Source organism: Ostrea edulis, chromosome 5, assembly GCF_947568905.1.
Source record: "Ostrea edulis chromosome 5, xbOstEdul1.1, whole genome shotgun sequence".
Classification (NCBI taxonomy): domain Eukaryota; kingdom Metazoa; phylum Mollusca; class Bivalvia; order Ostreida; family Ostreidae; genus Ostrea; species Ostrea edulis.
In genome coordinates, this window is record NC_079168.1 from 73,147,837 (window position 1) to 73,168,822 (window position 20,986).

The 20,986-nt window shown below is 34.6% G+C and overlaps 1 protein-coding gene across 3 annotated transcripts; it reads right to left on the reverse strand.

The window, feature by feature from the left end:
• Nucleotides 1–1,509: 1,509 nt before the first annotated feature.
• LOC125652291 (ribosomal oxygenase 1-like) lies at nucleotides 1,510–20,932 on the reverse strand. 3 transcript variants are annotated; one of them, XM_048881366.2, is made up of 18 exons: nucleotides 20,753–20,932; nucleotides 17,458–17,574; nucleotides 17,108–17,258; nucleotides 16,553–16,944; nucleotides 10,808–10,944; nucleotides 9,840–9,939; nucleotides 9,554–9,667; nucleotides 9,177–9,283; nucleotides 8,796–8,903; nucleotides 8,628–8,662; nucleotides 8,414–8,508; nucleotides 7,947–8,030; nucleotides 7,024–7,128; nucleotides 6,231–6,372; nucleotides 5,980–6,103; nucleotides 3,752–3,851; nucleotides 3,513–3,599; nucleotides 1,510–2,565 (listed from the first exon to the last, which is right to left on the reverse strand). In XM_048881366.2, the coding sequence occupies exons 1-18, from the start codon at nucleotides 20,804–20,806 to the stop codon at nucleotides 2,482–2,484; spliced, it is 2,136 nt and encodes a 711-aa protein (XP_048737323.1). In that variant the 5' UTR covers nucleotides 20,807–20,932; the 3' UTR covers nucleotides 1,510–2,481. The 3 variants fall into 3 exon arrangements, with proteins under 3 accessions (XP_048737323.1, XP_048737322.1, XP_048737324.1); XM_048881365.2 differs by having other exon boundaries at nucleotides 16,553–16,947; XM_048881367.2 differs by lacking the exon at nucleotides 20,753–20,932 and adding an exon at nucleotides 20,594–20,629 and having other exon boundaries at nucleotides 16,553–16,947.
• Between the last annotated feature and the right edge of the window lie 54 nt (nucleotides 20,933–20,986).

Sequence of the window (20,986 nt, forward strand, 5' to 3'; positions counted from 1 at the left end):
CCCCTCAGGCCCCAGGGACCACGAATTTCACAATTTTTCCCCCTCCACCCACAGATGCTATATGCCAAAATTGGTTGAAATTGGTTCAGGGGTTTCAGAGAAGAAGCTAAAAATGTTCAAATGTTAACGCACGTCACACGACAAACGACGACGGACAAAAACAGATAGCAATAGGTCACCTGAATGAATTCAGGTGACCTAATAAACTTTAAAAGACATTTTATTAATGTAATCTCAAATCTCCGTTGTCAAATCAAAACCAATATTGAATCTCACGCTACGTACGGTGCAATTTACACTGAAATCAAATATTGAAACTTACACTTGTTAGGCACAGATAATACAATGCCAAATACTTGGGACCGCCTTCCTATAATTTAACCGACCTATCAAAAGCGCTCTTTAAAATCACTCGGGGACTTTCCAATGAACTATCTGAAGCACTTCATGTACTTGCCGACATGTCTCGTTCACACTTACTGTAAATCCACAGTAATTAATCAAAAACAGTAGCAACTAAATCGGAATAAATAACGCCGACCCGGGTCAACCGCTTCCAGTTTCCTCTTGGCCCGGGTTTGGAAAAATCGCCGATAAGTAAAATAAAAGGCATTGAAATGGTCAAATAATGGATTGAGTATCAAATTCAACTCTCTATGAATTGAAAAAATGCAAGGTTTTCAGCAGTAGGTGCATATAGTTTACAGAAAATATGCAATAATGTGTGTTCTGGTCTCGCTACCCATTTTACCAACCAGATTTTATACAATCTTTGCATTTTTTATCTGTAGATAATATTATGTGCTAAACTTTGTACCAAAGATTTTAAAATGTATCATTAAGAATATATTCTGCAAGTTTCAAAACAAGCAAAGATATATCAACGAAGAACTAAAGAAATCGGTTTACGAAGGTGACCCGGCCCGGTTTTTACTACCCATTTTACCAACAAATTAATATTGTATCTTCACTAATATCAATACGAGCTGATTAAATTATGGGAGGGATCTGCGAATATATTCAGAAATCACTGTTGCCCTGACAAGGTTTTGAGATCCGTGTTGGAATATTTATGCCAATGCTTACATGTAACTAAATTTTCAGTTATCAGATTACATAAAATTCAATCTAATCAAAATTCAATGTTCTCGAATTCACTATGCTTCAAAAACTGTAAAGTGGAAGAAAATAAATCATTGATTTTTAATTAAATAAATTAATTATTTAAAAGTTTGTCAACTGCTTCATATCTTTCACCAATTCTTCCTCGTTTTCTTGATTAAATATTGCATCACAAAATTAAATTATATCCATGACGATTAACTTGTATCTTGTGATGATTAAATTGTATCGTGAAGATTAAGTCTTATTACATGACAAATACCTTGCCCACGGGCGCAACAAGGACTAGGTAGGTAGGTACATGACAAATACATGAATGCCATGACTATTGACTACCTATTTCTAAGTCGATATCAAAGCCAAGGAAATAGACACTGAAAACAACTATTTATTTTTACCATCAGTTTAATTAAAGAAATCTTTCTGTAAAGTTGAACAACTAATCAATTAAATAAAAAAATCACACACACACACACAAATCACAAGGGACAATGTACTTACAATTTATTTCTTCCTTTCAAAATTTCATGCTTGATAATCATCAAAGCAACAATTTATTATTACTAATCAATACTGCATTCATTATCTCATATAATAGCATTAAGCATGCTAAACATCTAAACTATTGGTGGAGTCATTTCCACCACGGAACCAAACCTCGCACGATAAAGTAAATGGGCATATATTACTTGATGTTTTCTTTGCTCTTCTGAAATCTAAATCTAATTACAAAAGATCATATACATGTATAACAACAACAAGTGAACTATTTTTCTCTTTACACCATAATCTTTGTAAAATGTGGCACAGGTCAAAAGACCTTGTATAAAAACATAAATAAACAGAATAATTATGAGCTCTCTGCTCTGTCAGAAATAAAATAAATACAAGATTAGGTGAATGTTTTTATACATGCATTAGCAGATGTTTAAGAACATTTTTGATTTTCCTGGTGTTTCGTTGTCAGAATATGCACAGTAAATGGCTTAGTTAATACTGTCAGAAATTGTAACAAGTTACCAGGCAACCTACAAAGTAATTTTTTTCTCTTTTTCTAAAGGGCAGATCAACTTTTCAGATACAGATATAGCTACAACAGTTTATGTATGATATACATTTTGTAGCGAATATTATACAATATCACAATTTTTTCTGACTAAAAAATTCCAGTTAAAAAGTCATTACAGGTACATTGTATTGTGTGTCTGATCCATAAACAATATAACACATATTGAAGCGTTTCATGACTGACATGTCAATATAAATGCACAATGTTATGACCAATAAAAGCAGCTATTGAATTCTATAATGACACATTAAGTGCAGCTTTGTTGTGGATTGAGAGAGAGTTCATCAAGGTCAATTGGAGTCTTGATCCAGGACAAGCATGGGCTCCCCAGTGATTAGTAGTCCCTTCTCATACAACATGCTGGCTACATCAATCTGAAGAGGACAGTCAAAAACATTAAAACACATAAAAATACCTAGTTACATTATCTCAAAAAACAAAATCACATGGTTGACATCAAATTTTATAATCAATATAGAGTTCCACCTGGCATTAACAAAACTCAGCTATGTTACCGCATATAAGAATCATGTTTTATGTTTTAAAATACACGAGACTAGCACAATTCATGAAGTATGTCAGCATGAAGCATTGCAGTTCATACCCTTATGCATTTTAAATAATGAAATTTATTCTCTACTTTCATTTATCAGAATTCCTAGCTGTTAAAATAGATGTAATATATTTATCAAGATTTATAAACACATTTAAAAATTGCTAATTTTGCAATTTGTAAAGAAACGAAAGGCAAAAATATTGGAAATGTAAATATATGGAAAATATTGTCTTCATCCTGTAAATAACCTCTTTACAAATCCAATAAAGATAACCCTATAATCCAGAATGGTATTCGGTCAGTGTCCATATATAGCCTTCTGTGTTCTTTTTAAGTTTACAATGGAATGTCAAAGATGCAACTGCTAAGGGAATGCTTCTATGTTACATTTCCAATAAAAAATAAACAATTTTGGATTATTACAACATCATTTGACTTGACATTGTGTTGCAGGATAAACAAATTACTTTGTAATTGTTTTGAAAAATAAGTGATATTTGGGCTAGTAATTCAAACATGAAGACAGCTCAGCAAACCTTGCCATCTATCACATTTTAACCTTGTCCATTCCTCACTTATCTTTCAAGACAGAAATCACATATTTTTTATTTCTATAACCAGATCACTCTGAGACCTGACACGCCTTTTACCATACCTGGAATTTGACAAGCCTTTTTTAAAAATACACACACAATTGCCCGGAAATCTGTCAACCTTTACTTTACCCAGAATAACCCTAAAACTTCAGAGGACAGGATTACTTACTCTCTGGTCAATGGAGGGTAACGGCAAGCTTTCCACGGTTACATACTTTGGGTACGAATGAATCAAAAATTCCACGGCAGGACCAACCTGTAAAATGAGATGCTTTTCAAGAAACGGATGGAAGAAATTTATAAAATGGGTAGGAATTCCAAGGCAATGAAGTCTGACAAATCTTTACTCGGTTCCTGAGGAGAAATAGATGCATTTTCAATATTTGATGACAGTTTTCATAAAATTACCTCTGCAGAGATCTGAATAAAGGTGGGTTCCACTTCATGATACAGTCGGGTGTTTTCCAGAGAGTAGTATATCCGTACCTCATCTTCCTCCGTCAGCAGCCTGTATAAAAATAAACCAATACCCAGTGCAGGCAGGTCACGTGATGGAATTCATAGTTACATGTATCTCCGAGATTAATAATTCTCTAGATTATTGGAACACCCTCTAAACATGTACTGTATTCATCCTATTAAGGGACGAGATCAAAAGATCGATGTTGGATATAAATCTAAATTCGAATAGTTAGGGGGAGGGGGGATAAAAACTCCCATAAGTTTCTGTCATCCGACATCGATTACACATCAGTAGACAAAGAAGAAAGACAAGTGACTGTTAAAAACCACATACTAATATTGCATTTTAATGAACATTTAATAGTTTTAATGTACAATTTCATTTGGAATAAACAGTAGAAAAGGTATACAGTGTTATTTATACTTGTATGTTTTTACTTGTTAATCGATTAGTTTCAACATTCATCATATTTAGTTTTAAAGGGGGTGGGGGTTGTGGGTTTTGGTGAAAACTATGTGAATTTAGTTTTTTGTCAGACATTGAACTTTGATCTCGCCCCTACCCCAATAAGAGCACCCTGGGAGTTTTTCCAACTGTAAAAAATTAAAGAGCCCCCAATTTAAATATAACATGACTTACCTTATCCTGGTAATAGCGACTACATAGGTATATCTTTACCTTATACTGGTAATAGCGACTACATATCTTTGAGTATTTACTATCTGTATGTTGTTTTCACAATTTGAAATAATAAACAAGACCCGAATAGATCATATTATCATAAAGGAAAGAATAATAACTCATTCAGAATCCAATATCTATTTAAACATTTCTCAAGGTCACAATATATCAAAACAAAGTTCTAAATAACTGCCATCTTTTAAAATTTTTAAAGTGTTCAGGGTGTTCAATAGGATGAACACTTTCTGTACACCACAGAATCAGTATTCCATCAATACTGAAATAACTAAGATGAATTGATCCATAACCACAAACAGCCACTCCCCCCTCCATTTACATGTACATATGAAAGAGATTTTCATGAAGCCATTACCTACTTAACAATTACTCAATTTTGATGAAGCACTTTAATGAGGCCATTACCAAAGGATTCTAAACAAGAGTATTTTGATGACGCCATCACCAAAGGATGTCTAAACAGAGTATTTTGATGAGGCCATCATCTAAAGATGCCTTCAAAGATAATTCTGATAAAGTAATCTGTTTGATGCCTTTATTGAGGTTATACCGAGGATACTTTTACAGATGATTTATTCAGGTTACCTGAGAATGCCTTTACAGATGATTTATTGAGGTTACCTGAGGATGTCTTTACGGATGATTTATTGAGGTTACCTGAGGATGCCTTTACAGATGATTTATTGAGGTTACCTGAGGATGCCTTTACGGATGATTTATTGAGGTTACCTGAGGATGCCATTACAGATGATTTATTCAGGTTACCTGAGGATGCCTTTACTGATGATTTATTGAGGTTACCTGAGGATGCCTTTATGGATGATTTATTGAGGTTACCTGAGGATGCCTTTACGTATAATTTATTGAGGTTACCTTAGGATGCCTTTATGGATGATTTATTGAGGTTACCTGAGGTTACCTTTACGTATAATTTATTGAGGTTACCTGAGGATGCCTTTATGGATGATTTATTGAGGTTACCTGAGGATGCCTTTACAAATGATTTATTGAGGTTACCTGAGGATGCCTATACAAATGATTTATTGAGGTTACCTGAGGATGCCTTTATGGATGATTTATTGAGGTTACCTTTACGGATAATTTATTGAGGTTACCTGAGGATGCCTTTATGGATGATTTATTGAGGTTACCTGAGGATGCCTTTACAAATGATTTATTGAGGTTACCTGAGGATACCTTTACGTATAATTTATTGAGGTTACCTGAGGATGCCTTTACAGATGATTTATTGAGGTTACCTGAGGATGCCTTTACAGATGATTTATTGAGGTTACCTGAGGATGCCTTTACAGATGATTTATTGAGGTTACCTAAGGATGCCTTTATGGATGATTTATTGAGGTTACCTGAGGATGCCTTTATGGATGATTTATTGAGGTTACCTGAGGATGCCTTTATGGATGATTTATTGAGGTTACCTGAGGATGCCTTTACGGATGATTTATGGAGTTACCTGAGGATGCCTTTACGGATGATTTTAATGGTGGTGTCTGGTTCTATTTCAGCTGTTCCCACTACACACATCCTCTCCTTGTCCCAGTGCTCACCACTACCATGAACACTGAAAGCTTTCTCAGCTGTATTTACAAAAGAAATATTATAACAGATACTTCTTTTGTTATCAACATCTTAACTTGAAGTCAACATTGCAAAATCAATCCAAATTTTATTCCCACTTCTGTCCAAGAAAATAATGTTGTATACCTTCAGAGAGAACAGGAGGCATACTGTCATGGATGAATGACTTGGCCATCTGGTCACAAGCCATATCCACGGGTAAATGTTGGATCATTCGAACCATCAGCTGCTCCACTTTTTTCAAAAACATGTTTCTGGGTGGCCCATCCTGTACACAAAGATTTACCCTGTATGTTAATTCATGTGGAAAAGATTTACCCTGTATGTTAATTCATGTGGAAAAGATTTACCCTGTATGTTAATTCATGTGGAAAAGATTTATCCTGTATGTTAATTCATGTGGAAAAGATTTACCCTGTATGTTAATTTATGTAGAAAAGGGCAATGCAATTTATCACAACCAGAAAACTGACAAGTCAGAAAGGACCCTGCGATAAATCTGAAAATTGAAATTATTTCCATGCACTGAATGTGTTTTATAAAGTTATTAACTTTCCCTAAATCATTGTATAAAAACAATTGATTTAATAAAATGATGGCACGATTATTTATGAAAAACAAATAATGAGAAAGGCCCTAGATATGTTTGTTGATGTTGGGAACTACTACGTATGCACACAACTAAACATCCGGTAAGGTTTGCATGCGAAGACATTGACTACATGAACAAAGCAATTGATGAAATTTTTGAAAAGATGCAATAGCAACAAAATTTTCAAACAAATCCAAAAACTCTTTCATCTAACTGATGAGTACTCTGTACTTTGAAAGTGAAAGCAGAATACTGCACAAAATCAGCAAAAACTAAACATGTGTTTTGTTTAGAACACCAATACTTTAAGAAGAATACTGAACTGACCATGTCTGAGTGAGCTATCCCCATGTAGGATGAATACTCTCTAGGAAGACCTCTTCTGAACTCAACGTCTTCATCAATAGCAATCTGCAGGGCTCTAGGAACCATCTAAATTGAAAAATAACAGAATCAATCTCATTTGCAGTGTGCTTTATCATGATAAAATATAATGGATTTTGCAAGGTCATGCAAAAACAACCCCATGAAATGTTTTAGACACACACATACATGTATGCCCCCCCCCCCCCCCCCCCCCCCCCCCCTGTGGCAATATTGAAAAGGATCAACTTTTAATTTTGACTGTCAGACTCTGTAATGATAGTGATAAATATAGATTATCTATTAGTTAGGGGTAATCACAATACTAAGTTTGATTTCTATTAGGCATAGGGTTCTAAAGATAATAAGCAGTGTTTTTTTTTTTTATATATATTCAAAGTGAATTGAATTATGACCTTCTGAGTTTCAAAATGAAAAGGAATGATAACAATATGAGGCATTCTGACCAATGCCATCTCCATAGGATGTACCAGTGTACCAAGTCTGATGTCTGTTATGCAAAGACATTGAGCAGAAAATATTTTCTGCTGTCCAGAATAGTTTGACTTTTGACCTTGAAATCCATAGGGTCAACTACTCCTTAGGACGTACTAGAGTCCCGAGTTTGATGAAAATTAAGGACAGGATTCTCAAGATATTACCTACAAAGTGACAGGTGCAAACCAATATGCCTCCTCTTTTCAAGGGAGGGGGGGGGGGGCATAAAAACTGTGTACCATATTGAAATCAATTACATATGAAGAAGACAATACATTAGGGAACAATTTTGAAAATTAGTGACTCCATACCAGTGAAACTTACAATGCAACGTCTACTATCTGATAACCTTATGACCGATACTATTTATGTTTCAACATGAACCTGACCTTTTCAAACAGATCTCCCCAGGAATTCTTCTGGTAACAGGATACAGTGATGTGGAGGGAGTGAGTGTCTTCCATACAGTTACCCTTCAAAGAACAGACCGATTCTGTGTGAATTTTACACGTCTTAAATACAGCAAATCTAAATCATCTACACGTCTTAAATACAGCAAATCTAAATCATCTACACGTCTTAAATACAGCAAATCTAAATCATCTACATGTCTTAAATACAGCAAATCTAAATCATCTACAAGTCTTAAATAAAGCAAATCTAAATCATCTATATGTCTTAAATACAGCAAATCTAAATCATCTACACGTCTTAAATAAAGCAAATCTAAATCATCTACACGTCTTAAATAAAGCAAATCTAAATCATAGAAAAACATTGTCTAATTTCAATGCATCAATATTACATTGAATTGGTTTTTTCTTCATTAGCCACATCCCTTTGTGAATCAGTTTACCTGATGGATTGTGCCTCTTGGGAAATACAACAAATCTCCAGGTTCAAGGACAGTGTCCAATATGGGTTTTCCTAAATCTTTCTCTGTAAAATTTCCTGTGAATAAATAGAATATAATAAATAAACAGACATAAGAATAGCTACAATGTAAGTTTAATTTAATGGCCAGAATTTTAGTTAAATTTATGAAAAATGGTTTGTCCATGGAAGTTTACCACTTGAAAATCTAGGAAGAACTTCACCATCCGTTCTACAACATGATTAAAAAAAAAGTATAAATGAATATCACACAGACAGTACAAGAACAAAGCTTTAATGAGCATGCTTATAACAAATAAATGGTTGACAGTCATTTAACTACCTGACATTAATTAAAAGCATACCTAGGACTGTACAATCTCCAGTGCTTCCTACCCTCCAACTGTAGAATAAAAGCCTCAATATCATCATAATGCGGGGCAAAGCCCTGTGTACCCGGAGGGGTTAAATATCTGAAAGTGGCAAGGGAGACAAACTATACTAAGTAGGAATTTAAACCCGGCAGTTTTCTTTATCAATTAACAAAGAACTATAATCAATGATTGTTAAATGAAATGAGTTCTGAAATGTTCATGTGTTTATGTACATGTATACTCTCTTATCTAATTAGATAACTCTTCTGCTTGATTACAGTTGTTCATGTTCATGGAAAATATATTGCTAGAACCTCGAGTATTTCAAATTCCCCCTGAACTTAGACATATTTGGGTTTTGGTGACACCTACACGTTAGCTCCCACACAACAGTTAAAGTACTCCTGTAGTACAGAGAGGAGCTTCCATACATTCCTAGAGTATGTCTGAGGATTTAAAAGCCTCACAGAGCAGCCATTCTGAAATGATGTCAAAAAGCAATGATAAATTCCAATATCAAGTTAGGTATTAAGCAAGAAAAACAGTGTATATATATAATCTTAAGCATTGAAAATAAGAGCAAGCTCAATTTTCATAAAATTTGCACTTGTCAATAACAGTAAGTTGGGATAGAGAAAAATTCACATTATTTATTTCGATAGAGAAATGTGAATATTATTTATTTTGATTGAGAAATGTTCACATATATTTTAACATTGTCTGCCTCACAGATGAAGAGCTGTAATAACCTGATAGAAATCCCACACAACTGAGGGATAGGCCCTGCCCACAGGATTATGAGTTTCTCTCTGTCCATTTGTAAATGTTGTCACATCTAAATTGGTTGTAAATTGTACATTTTCCTAAAATGTAAATCAAAACATTCTGTAATTGTTATAATGAACAACAATTTTGTTGAATTCCCTTCATGAGTAAAGAATTGTTTACAAATCTTATTCATGAACAGCTTTCTCTGAGCAAAAAGACTTGTGCTTGTCTTAAATCATACAGACCAGTGAATGTTCTAACACATACATTTCGTAGGATTCTGTCTAGCTCGGCTGTGCTGAACCAGCCATCATTATACTGAGTCATGTGTCTCTGAACCAACAAAGGCTTTCTTTCCCATAATTCCCTGAAATATCAAACCAGTCTTAACTTCTATACTGACTTAAAATCATATAAAGAAATGTATTTATTAAAATCATATAAAGAAATGTATTTACAAGTACAGTAAAAAAAAAAAGAAGATTATAGTGAATCTCTAGGGCCAGAGAAAAAAAACTTTGTTAGATCCAATAAATCTTTTATTTTTCTCTCATAAGGGAGTAAAGATCTCTATGCAATAAGCACATATTCATTATAAGTGTGTTCTTTATAACTGTGTTTTACTGTAATATGAGTGAAAATTCGAAATGTATAACATAATTACTATATTAAATAGTAGGATTTTCTATTTTGTAGAATCTAGGAAGACTAAAATTGATGCATGTAAATCAAATCCTTAAACTATGCTTTCAGAGTGTTTGTGTTTATTATATCAATGATTTATGTTCGTTTGTGTGAGATGAACAGGAAGATAGTGTTAACTATAACTTCATAGAAGAAGCACCGCGCTCAATATTGCAATTTATAATCCTTATCATAAAGTTCTAATTGTTTTTATCTTTAATTCCATTTTAATTTCTTGAAAAATTACAAGGTGTTTTAATTCATCGGGACTAGAAAATTGACCTGGATCAATATTGACCAAGCATGCATATTTTTGACAGTTTTCTGGCGGAAATCCAGTTCTTCCAACATAGAAATAGTCTTAATAGAGCCTGCCGAAAAAATTGATAAGTACGAAATGGTTTACCCCTTGAGGAGGCAACTGAACATTAGGCTAGGTAGAAAAAGAGGGTAACACCACAGAAACCATATCATGGAATCACCCTTTGTATCTGGATTTGTACATCTATCAGAAAATCTACATAAAAATTTGATTTAAAAATACTCCCTACTTGAAGAATTTGTCAGGTTTTACTGGGTGAATGAGACATTCAAATATTTTTCTGGCTTCTTCTCCACTGTTGAACATGTAGGGTAGTTGGGAACTTGATGTTGACTCATCATCAAAGGACAGAACATGTTCCATTTCCTGTTAAACAAAGTTTTGCAGATGAAAAACTCATGGAAACAAGATATGGTACTCACACATTTCAGCATCCATAAAATGTCAAAGAACATGACCTACAAAATACCTGCTTTGGCTTAGTAAATTTGCAAATTAAAAACAATGTTTTGGAATGTATATCTGAGGAAATTATTTATCTAAAATAATCATGCACAATATATTTTCTCACACCAGATGGCATGTTTATAAAGATATGCTAGTTGCCAAAACCTACCATGCTTTCACATTTTCCCAGAGAATACCTCACACTATCTATACATACCTCAGTAGTATCTATACAGACATACCCCAATGTTATCTCAGTACTATATATACATACCCCAATGCTATCTCAGTACTATCTATACATACCCCAATGTTATCTCAGTACTATCTATACATACCCCAATGTTATCTCAGTACTATATATACATACCCCAATGTTATCTCAGTACTATTTATACATACCCCAATGTTATCTCAGTACTATCTATACAGACATACCCCAATGTTATCTCAGTTCTATCTATACATACACCAATGTTATCTCAGTACTATCTATACATACCCCAATGTTATCTCAGTACTATCTATACAGACATACCCCAATGCTATCTCAGTACTATCTATACATACCCCAATGTTATCTCAGTACTATCTATACATACATACCCCAATGTTATCTCAGTACTATCTATACATACACCAATGTTATCTCAGTACTATCTATACATACCCCAATGTTATCTCAGTACTATCTATACAGACATACCCCAATGCTATCTCAGTACTATCTATACATACCCCAATGTTATCTCAGTTCTATCTATACAGACATACCCCAATGTTATCTCAGTACTATCTATACATACCCCAATGTTATCTCAGTACTATCTATACATACCCCAATGTTATCTCAGTACTATCTATACATACTCCAATGTTATCTCAGTTCTATCTATACAGACATACCCCAATGTTATCTTAGTACTATATATACATACTCCAATGTTATCTCAGTTCTATCTATACAGACATACCCCAATGTTATCTTAGTACTATATATACATACTCCAATGTTATCTCAGTACTATCTATACAGACATACCCCAATGTTATCTCAGTACTATCTATACATACCCCAATGTTATCTCAGTACTATCTATACATACCCCAATGTTATCTCAGTACTATCTATACAGACATACCCCAATGTTATCTCAGTACTATCTATACATACCCCAATGTTATCTCAGTACTATCTATACATACCCCAATGTTATCTCAGTACTATCTATACATACTCCAATGTTATCTCAGTACTATCTATACCGACATACCCCAATGTTATCTCAGTACTATCTATACATACCCCAATGCTATCTCAGTACTATCTATACATACCCCAATGTTATCTCAGTACTATCTATACAGACATACCCCAATGTTATCTCAGTACTATCTATACATACCCCAATGTTATCTCAGTACTATCTATACCGACATACCCCAATGTTATCTCAGTACTATCTATACATACCCCAATGTTATCTCAGTACTATCTATACATACCCCAATGCTATCTCAGTACTATCTATACAGACATACCCCAATGTTATCTCAGTTCTATCTATACAGACATACCCCAATGTTATCTCAGTACTATCTATACATACCCCAATGTTATCTCAGTAGTATCTATACATACCCCAATGCTATCTCAGTACTATCTATACAGACATACCCCAATGTTATCTCAGTTCTATCTATACAGACATACCCCAATGCTATCTCAGTACTATCTATACATACCCCAATGTTATCTCAGTACTATCTATACATACCCCAATGTTATCTCAGTACTATCTATACATACACCAATGTTATCTCAGTACTATCTATACATACCCCAATGTTATCTCAGTACTATCTATACATACCCCAATGTTATCTCAGTACTATCTATACAGACATACCCCAATGTTATCTCAGTTCTATCTATACAGATATACCCCAATGTTATCCCAGTACTATCTATACATACCCCAATGTTATCTCAGTACTATCTATACATACCCCAATGCTATCTCAGTACTATCTATACATACTCCAATGTTATCTCAGTACTATCTATACATACTCCAATGTTATCTCAGTTCTATCTATACATACCCCAATGTTATCTCAGTACTATCTATACATACCCCAATGTTATCTCAGTACTATCTATACATACCCCAATGTTATCTCAGTACTATCTATACATACCCCAATGTTATCTCAGTACTATCTATACATACCCCAATGTTATCTCAGTTCTATCTATACAGACATACCCCAATGTTATCTCAGTACTATCTATACATACCCCAATGTTATCTCAGTACTATCTATACATACCCCAATGTTATCTCAGTACTATCTATACATACACCAATGTTATCTCAGTACTATCTATACAGACATACCCCAATGCTATCTCAGTACTATCTATACATACCCCAATGTTATCTCAGTTCTATCTATACAGACATACCCCAATGCTATCTCAGTACTATCTATACATACCCCAATGTTATCTCAGTAGTATCTATACATACCCCAATGTTATCTCAGTTCTATCTATACAGACATACTCCAATGTTATCTCAGTTCTATCTATACAGACATACCCCAATGTTATCTCAGTTCTATCTATACAAACATACCCCAATGTTATCTCAGTACTATCTATACATACACCAATGTTATCTCAGTACTATCTATACATACCCCAATGTTATCTCAGTACTATCTATACATACCCCAATGTTATCTCAGTACTATCTATACAGACATACCCCAATGCTATCTCAGTACTATCTATACATACCCCAATGTTATCTCAGTTCTATCTATACAGACATACCCCAATGCTATCTCAGTACTATCTATACATACCCCAATGCTATCTCAGTACTATCTATACAGACATACCCCAATGCTATCTCAGTACTATCTATACATACCCCAATGCTATCTCAGTACTATCTATACAGACATACCCCAATGTTATCTCAGTACTATCTATACATACCCCAATGTTATCTCAGTACTATCTATACAGACATACCCCAATGTTATCTCAGTACTATCTATACAGACATACCCCAATGTTGTCTTAGTACTATCTATACATACCCCAATGTTATCTCAGTACTATCTATACAGACATACCCCAATGTTATCTCAGTTCTATCTATACATACCCCAATGTTATCTTAGTACTATATATACAGACATACTCCAATGTTATCTCAGTACTATCTATACAGACATACCCCAATGTTATCTCAGTTCTATCTATACATACCCCAATGTTATCTCAGTACTATCTATACATACCCCAATGTTATCTCAGTACTATCTATACAGACATACCCCAATGCTATCTCAGTACTATCTATACATACCCCAATGTTATCTCAGTACTATCTATACATACCCCAATGTTATCTCAGTACTATCTATACAGACATACCCCAATGCTATCTCAGTACTATCTATACATACCCCAATGTTATCTCAGTTCTATCTATACAGACATACTCCAATGTTATCTCAGTACTATCTATACATACCCCAATGTTATCTCAGTTCTATCTATACAGACATACCCCAATGTTATCTCAGTACTATCTATACATACCCCAATGTTATCTCAGTACTATCTATACATACCCCAATGCTATCTCAGTACTATCTATACATACCCCAATGTTATCTCAGTTCTATCTATACAGACATACCCCAATGTTATCTCAGTACTATCTATACAGACATACCCCAATGTTATCTCAGTACTATCTATACATACCCCAATGTTATCTCAGTACTATCTATACAGACATACCCCAATGTTATCTCAGTACTATCTATACATACCCCAATGTTATCTCAGTACTATCTATACATACCCCAATGTTATCTCAGTACTATCTATACATACTCCAATGTTATCTCAGTACTATCTATACAGACATACCCCAATGCTATCTCAGTACTATCTATACATACCCCAATGTTATCTCAGTAGTATCTATACATACTCCAATGTTATCTCAATTCTATCTATATAGACATACCCCAATGCTATCTCAGTACTATCTATACAGACATACCCCAATGTTATCTCAGTACTATCTATACATACCCCAATGTTATCTCAGTACTATCTATACAGACATACCCCAATGTTATCTCAGTTCTATCTATACAGACATACCCCAATGTTGTCTTAGTACTATCTATACATACCCCAATGTTATCTCAGTACTATCTATACAGACATACCCCAATGTTATCTCAGTTCTATCTATACATACCCCAATGTTATCTTAGTACTATATATACAGACATACTCCAATGTTATCTCAGTACTATCTATACAGACATACCCCAATGTTATCTCAGTTCTATCTATACATACCCCAATGTTATCTCAGTACTATCTATACATACCCCAATGTTATCTCAGTACTATCTATACATACATACCCCAATGTTATCTCAGTACTATCTATACATACCCCAATGTTATCTCAGTTCTATCTATACATACCCCAATGTTATCTCAGTTCTATCTATACATACCCCAATGTTATCTCAGTACTATCTATACATACCCCAATGTTATCTCAGTACTATCTATACAGACATACCCCAATGTTATCTCAGTACTATCTATACATACCCCAATGTTATCTCAGTACTATCTATACATACCCCAATGTTATCTCAGTTCTATCTATACATACCCCAATGTTATCTCAGTACTATCTATACATACCCCAATGTTATCTCAGTACTATCTATACATACCCCAATGTTATCTCAGTTCTATCTATACAGACATACCCCAATGTTATCTCAGTTCTATCTATACATACCCCAATGTTATCTCAGTACTATCTATACATACCCCAATGTTATCTCAGTACTATCTATACATACCCCAATGTTATCTCAGTACTATCTATACAGACATACCCCAATGCTATCTCAGTACTATCTATACATACTCCAATGTTATCTCAGTACTATCTATACATACCCCAATGTTATCTCAGTACTATCTATACAGACATACCCCAATGCTATCTCAGTACTATCTATACATACCCCAATGTTATCTCAGTTCTATCTATACAGACATACTCCAATGTTATCTCAGTACTATCTATACCGACATACCCCAATGTTATCTCAGTTCTATCTATACAGACATACCCCAATGTTATCTCAGTACTATCTATACATACCCCAATGTTATCTCAGTACTATCTATACATACCCCAATGTTATCTCAGTACTATCTATACATACTCCAATGTTATCTCAGTACTATCTATACAGACATACCCCAATGCTATCTCAGTACTATCTATACATACCCCAATGTTATCTCAGTACTATCTATACATACCCCAATGTTATCTCAGTAGTATCTATACATACTCCAATGTTATCTCAGTTCTATCTATATAGACATACCCCAATGCTATCTCAGTACTATCTATACAGACATACCCCAATGCTATTCATCAAGACATACCTCAGTGCTGCAGTCTTGCGTCTGTACATCATTGTTGTCCCTTCGTTTCTTTTTGACATGCTTGCTGTCTGCCTCATCCTCTGACCGTTTGCTCTTCCCGGTCTGCCTGTCCTCCACACTCGCTGCCTTAGGACTGGAATTGACTTTAGGGCTGGGTGTCTTCTTGCTTTTTGCTGGCTTCAGAATGGAGAACGGTTTGTTACCAGCTTCCGCCAGTGGGGTGGCTGTCTCAATGGAAGATCTGTTTGATCGCTTTCCTGGGGACTGTTTGTCTGAAGGAGGGGGGTTTGGCAAGATTTTACCTGAAGGCGGAATGTTCTGGTTTCTGGTCGGGCGTACAGCAGAGATTTGCTTGGGAATCACTGGTGTGGACAAGGGCTTCCCTTTGCCTGCTGCTGATTAATTACAATACATATTTAATAAACAGATTATCCACACCAAATGAAATAATAAATCAATTAAACAGTAGTTTAAAATGGATTTGTACAGTGATGGATATACAAATAGAATTTTCTATGAGATGAAGAAAGTAATTTGTATAAATTTTCTGCTGACCTTGTGCAGCATCTTGTTCTTCTAAGTCTGTTGTTGATTTCACACTTGTCAAGCGTACAGGATCTTCCTTTTGAGATGCGGATAACATTGTAGGTCGTACTTTTGGTGTGCTCCTCAGACTGGATCTCAAACTCCCTCCTTTCAGAACCTTCTATAAAAACAAAAACAATTTCAATGAAAATGTTCACCTAACTCTTCATATTAAGTTCAGAATTATTTGTATGTTGCATTGTCAATCTACAGTTCTTATGACTGCAAAACAAAAAGATAGTGAATTAATAAACCACTAGCACGATAGAAAATGTATCATATTTTCAAATCAATTTCAGGTCAATTTATTGCAGTCATACCATTAGCTTTTTCCCCTTTCCATCCAGAGCCTTTTTAACATCATCTCTGATAGACTGAGAACTTGAAGCTTTGCGGATGCTTGCCCTGCTATCCAGACTTGAAATACTGTCTCTGTCCTGCAAAAGTCAATATTATACATTTATTGCATGATAGTGACTGAGATATGAAGATTTATTCACCCAAGAAAAATCATATTCCCCGAAGGCAACACATCATAATCTTTCTTTGTGCACTTTAAAATTATAGTTTGAGAAAAAAATAATTTATTTCCTACCAACGTACCCTAATTTTGACTTCGATGTTACAGGGATCAACACAGTACTCCGATTGCCCTGAGGGCAAGAGAAAACCCAGTGCAGACAAGTGAAACCCCATGCACACTTGTCTGATTGGGGGCAAGTGATAATTGTATTAAGCTTGAAAAATGCTAAATATTAGAAAATAAAGTCTGACTCCAGATTTTTTTTAATGAAATCATCAAATGTTTTAGCGAAAGCCCTTTTCTAGAAGATCATACTGTACTGAATCTTATTGTACATGTATCAATATACAATCTAATTAAAATCAGACTTCTTAGATCCGCGTCGTATACTCTGCGTAAGTAGATCTGACATAACCCGATTAGGGGTCATGTTCAGATGAACTTTATGTCAGCCAATCAGCGCGTCGGCTTTGAAATCGTCGGTGTTCACAATTCAAGGAAAATGGCTGAGATTGTTTGGTTTGAAAGGAAACATATCACAGCTAGATGCGACGTCACAATGCACCGTTTACGCCAACTGGCATTATATTCCTCGCGTTATTTACGTAAACCATCTTGAAAACTATTCAAGTCGTACCCATCCCTATTCATACATAAATCGGAATTCACAATTAATTTAATTTGGGTGTATTTCATATCGTACGTTTTGTTGTTTGTAGGAACAGAATAGATTAGGCATTATTGCAAAAGTTTAAAATTCGTTATGCGAGAATATACAATTTTACAGTGTGGAATAAACTTTGTGGGAGAGAGATTACAGCAATTTGTTTACGAATTGCCAGGAACCCCCTAAATAGCCATCATTGTCTGTATGGCGCAATCTGACTGGCTAATAGTTCTCATGAATATTCCAAGAGAAAGGTCATGCGGACAAGACCTCCAATGGGGTTATGTCAGATCCTATTATAGCGATTGTGAGCGTATCCTAGGATCTGATTTTAATTAGATTGATCAATATATATTGCTTTACAACCATCTAATTAAGTATTTTAGTGAGAAAAAAAGAAGACTATAAAAAAGTAATGTAGAGAATAATTAGAAATCTAAATTAAAGAGAAAACCTAAATTTCAGGCAGCTTGACAATACAAATTTACAGGTTTGATTGACACTGACAATGGTATGGTCTGTACCTTGTGTTATAACTTCAGTCCTATACCTGCTGTTGCTGGCACTTTGTCTTTTCTTACCAGTAATACAATTTACATAATTGATAGCATCCTTGCACATTTTTATCGAATTATTGGATAAAATCTGATTTGTTACACTTTTGACACATTTTGTTTTTAAATGATCATTTGAATCAAAAACAGGTATCAACACCTTGCTGCAAGTTATGTCCCTTGTCCGTTATTTTGCAGCAAAAAGATCTTATTTCCCTAAGTTAGCCTTTGTAATTTACTGATCTTCGAAATTTGTTATCTTTTTATCAATTGCAGTCAACTATAAATTACAATAATTTAATGCTCAAAAGATCATAGAAAAGCTTCGAATAAAGATTGTTAAGCATACAGGTAATTTGAATTAGTGTTGCATGTAAACTGAAACGTTCAAGAATTCCGGATTGATGCATTGAAATTTAAAAATATTGAGATTAATAATTAATAAAATTTCCTTGAGCCGCACTAATTTTAGCGGGCCGGTCACTAACACCAAACAATTAAAATATTAATTTTGGCCCAAATGATAGAAATTATACATAAATTGCCCTTTTGAAATAAAGTGTGAATGAAGTTGAGAAAAAGATGAATGTTAGTCAGAGCGGAGTAGTGATGGGCAATCGGGAAAAAAATTTAATCGATGAGCGGATTAATCAGATGCACCTTTTCGATTGATTAATCAAAAAATAATCGAATTTTATTCAATTCAAATTTATGGCAAAAATATATTAAATTTACTTTATTTTTTACCCTAAATATCAAGTTAATTAGAATAAAATCATAAGATTGATCGATTGTATCTTGTTTAACGTCTCTCTCGAGAATTTTTCAATATGGAGAAATTTGAAGGTAATAATCCCATACTTCCGATTTTGTTTTCCCGGAATAGCGATAGATCTCTCGACTGTTGTTGTTGTTTCTATGGGTTAGAATAGAGCCTCATTACCCCTTGCTTGTTGTAAGAGGCAAAATCCGAGGCCCCGGGCCTTGTCACAGCAGGTGTGGAACGGTAAAGATCTCTCCCTGCTGAAAGACTGTAAGCGCCGAGCATAGGCCTAAATTTCCCAGCCCTTCATTGGCAATGGTGACGTCTCCGTATGAGTGAAAGATTCTCAAGAGGGATGTTAAAACAATATTCAATTTTATCGGATGATTCAGCTTCGTCAGCCATTTTTAATTTTAGTGAAGTTGCGGCAGGAATATTCGTATTATTAAAAAAATAACGTCGGCGACTTTTGATTTTGAAAATGACAATCAATTATTCACATCGTTTCAGTTATAGCGACCGACAATCGAAAGTCGGCGATAATCGGTACATCACTAGAGCGGAGTGAAGAGAATGTAGTGGTAGAGAGCATGGAAGTGACAATAAGGAGATGGATGAGAGTAAAAATGATGTGTGTGAGGGGAGAGTTAATGATATTCTATTTGAAAACTGAAATGCGATAAATTTTAAAATGATACATTTCAAGTCCCTTTTGTTGGTTATTTTCGTTTGGGCAACCTGAAATCATGACCTATATTCAGACTAGTGTCAAACCCTGTAAATCATTTAAGAACCCAATAATGCAACATTTTGTCTAGTTTTAATAAAATGCCTTGGTACATAGGTATGTTAAAATAGCTCTATGTGAAAGCTAATTCAGCTTTTAAACATAGCAGCTGTCAGATCAACACTTAAAAAACTAAATACACGCAGGTTAACTAAATCAGACCTGATGACGATAAGTTAACATGCTATCAATGGTTGCAGAATGATTTGGGGATTTGCCGGTCACCGTTTCACGGCTGGTGCAGTGTAGCAGTCCAGGGGCATAGAATGTTAAACACTTCATGCATTCTATGATGCCTTTAAATTGAATACATACAATTACCTTTTTGCCTTTGAAGACTGAAAATGCCGAAACTTTCTTAGAATGACTCATCATAAACAAATTTTTACATGCATGTCATAATGTGGCGTTTAATATATGACTGATGTTTTTTCCTTTTCCTCGAATTTCTGTAAACGCGCCATACACATGGACAGGAAGCTTAAGAGGCGTAGTAATGACGAAGTCAAAAACGGTAAATCGACATGGTCCGGAATACGTTTGTGAAATCAACGA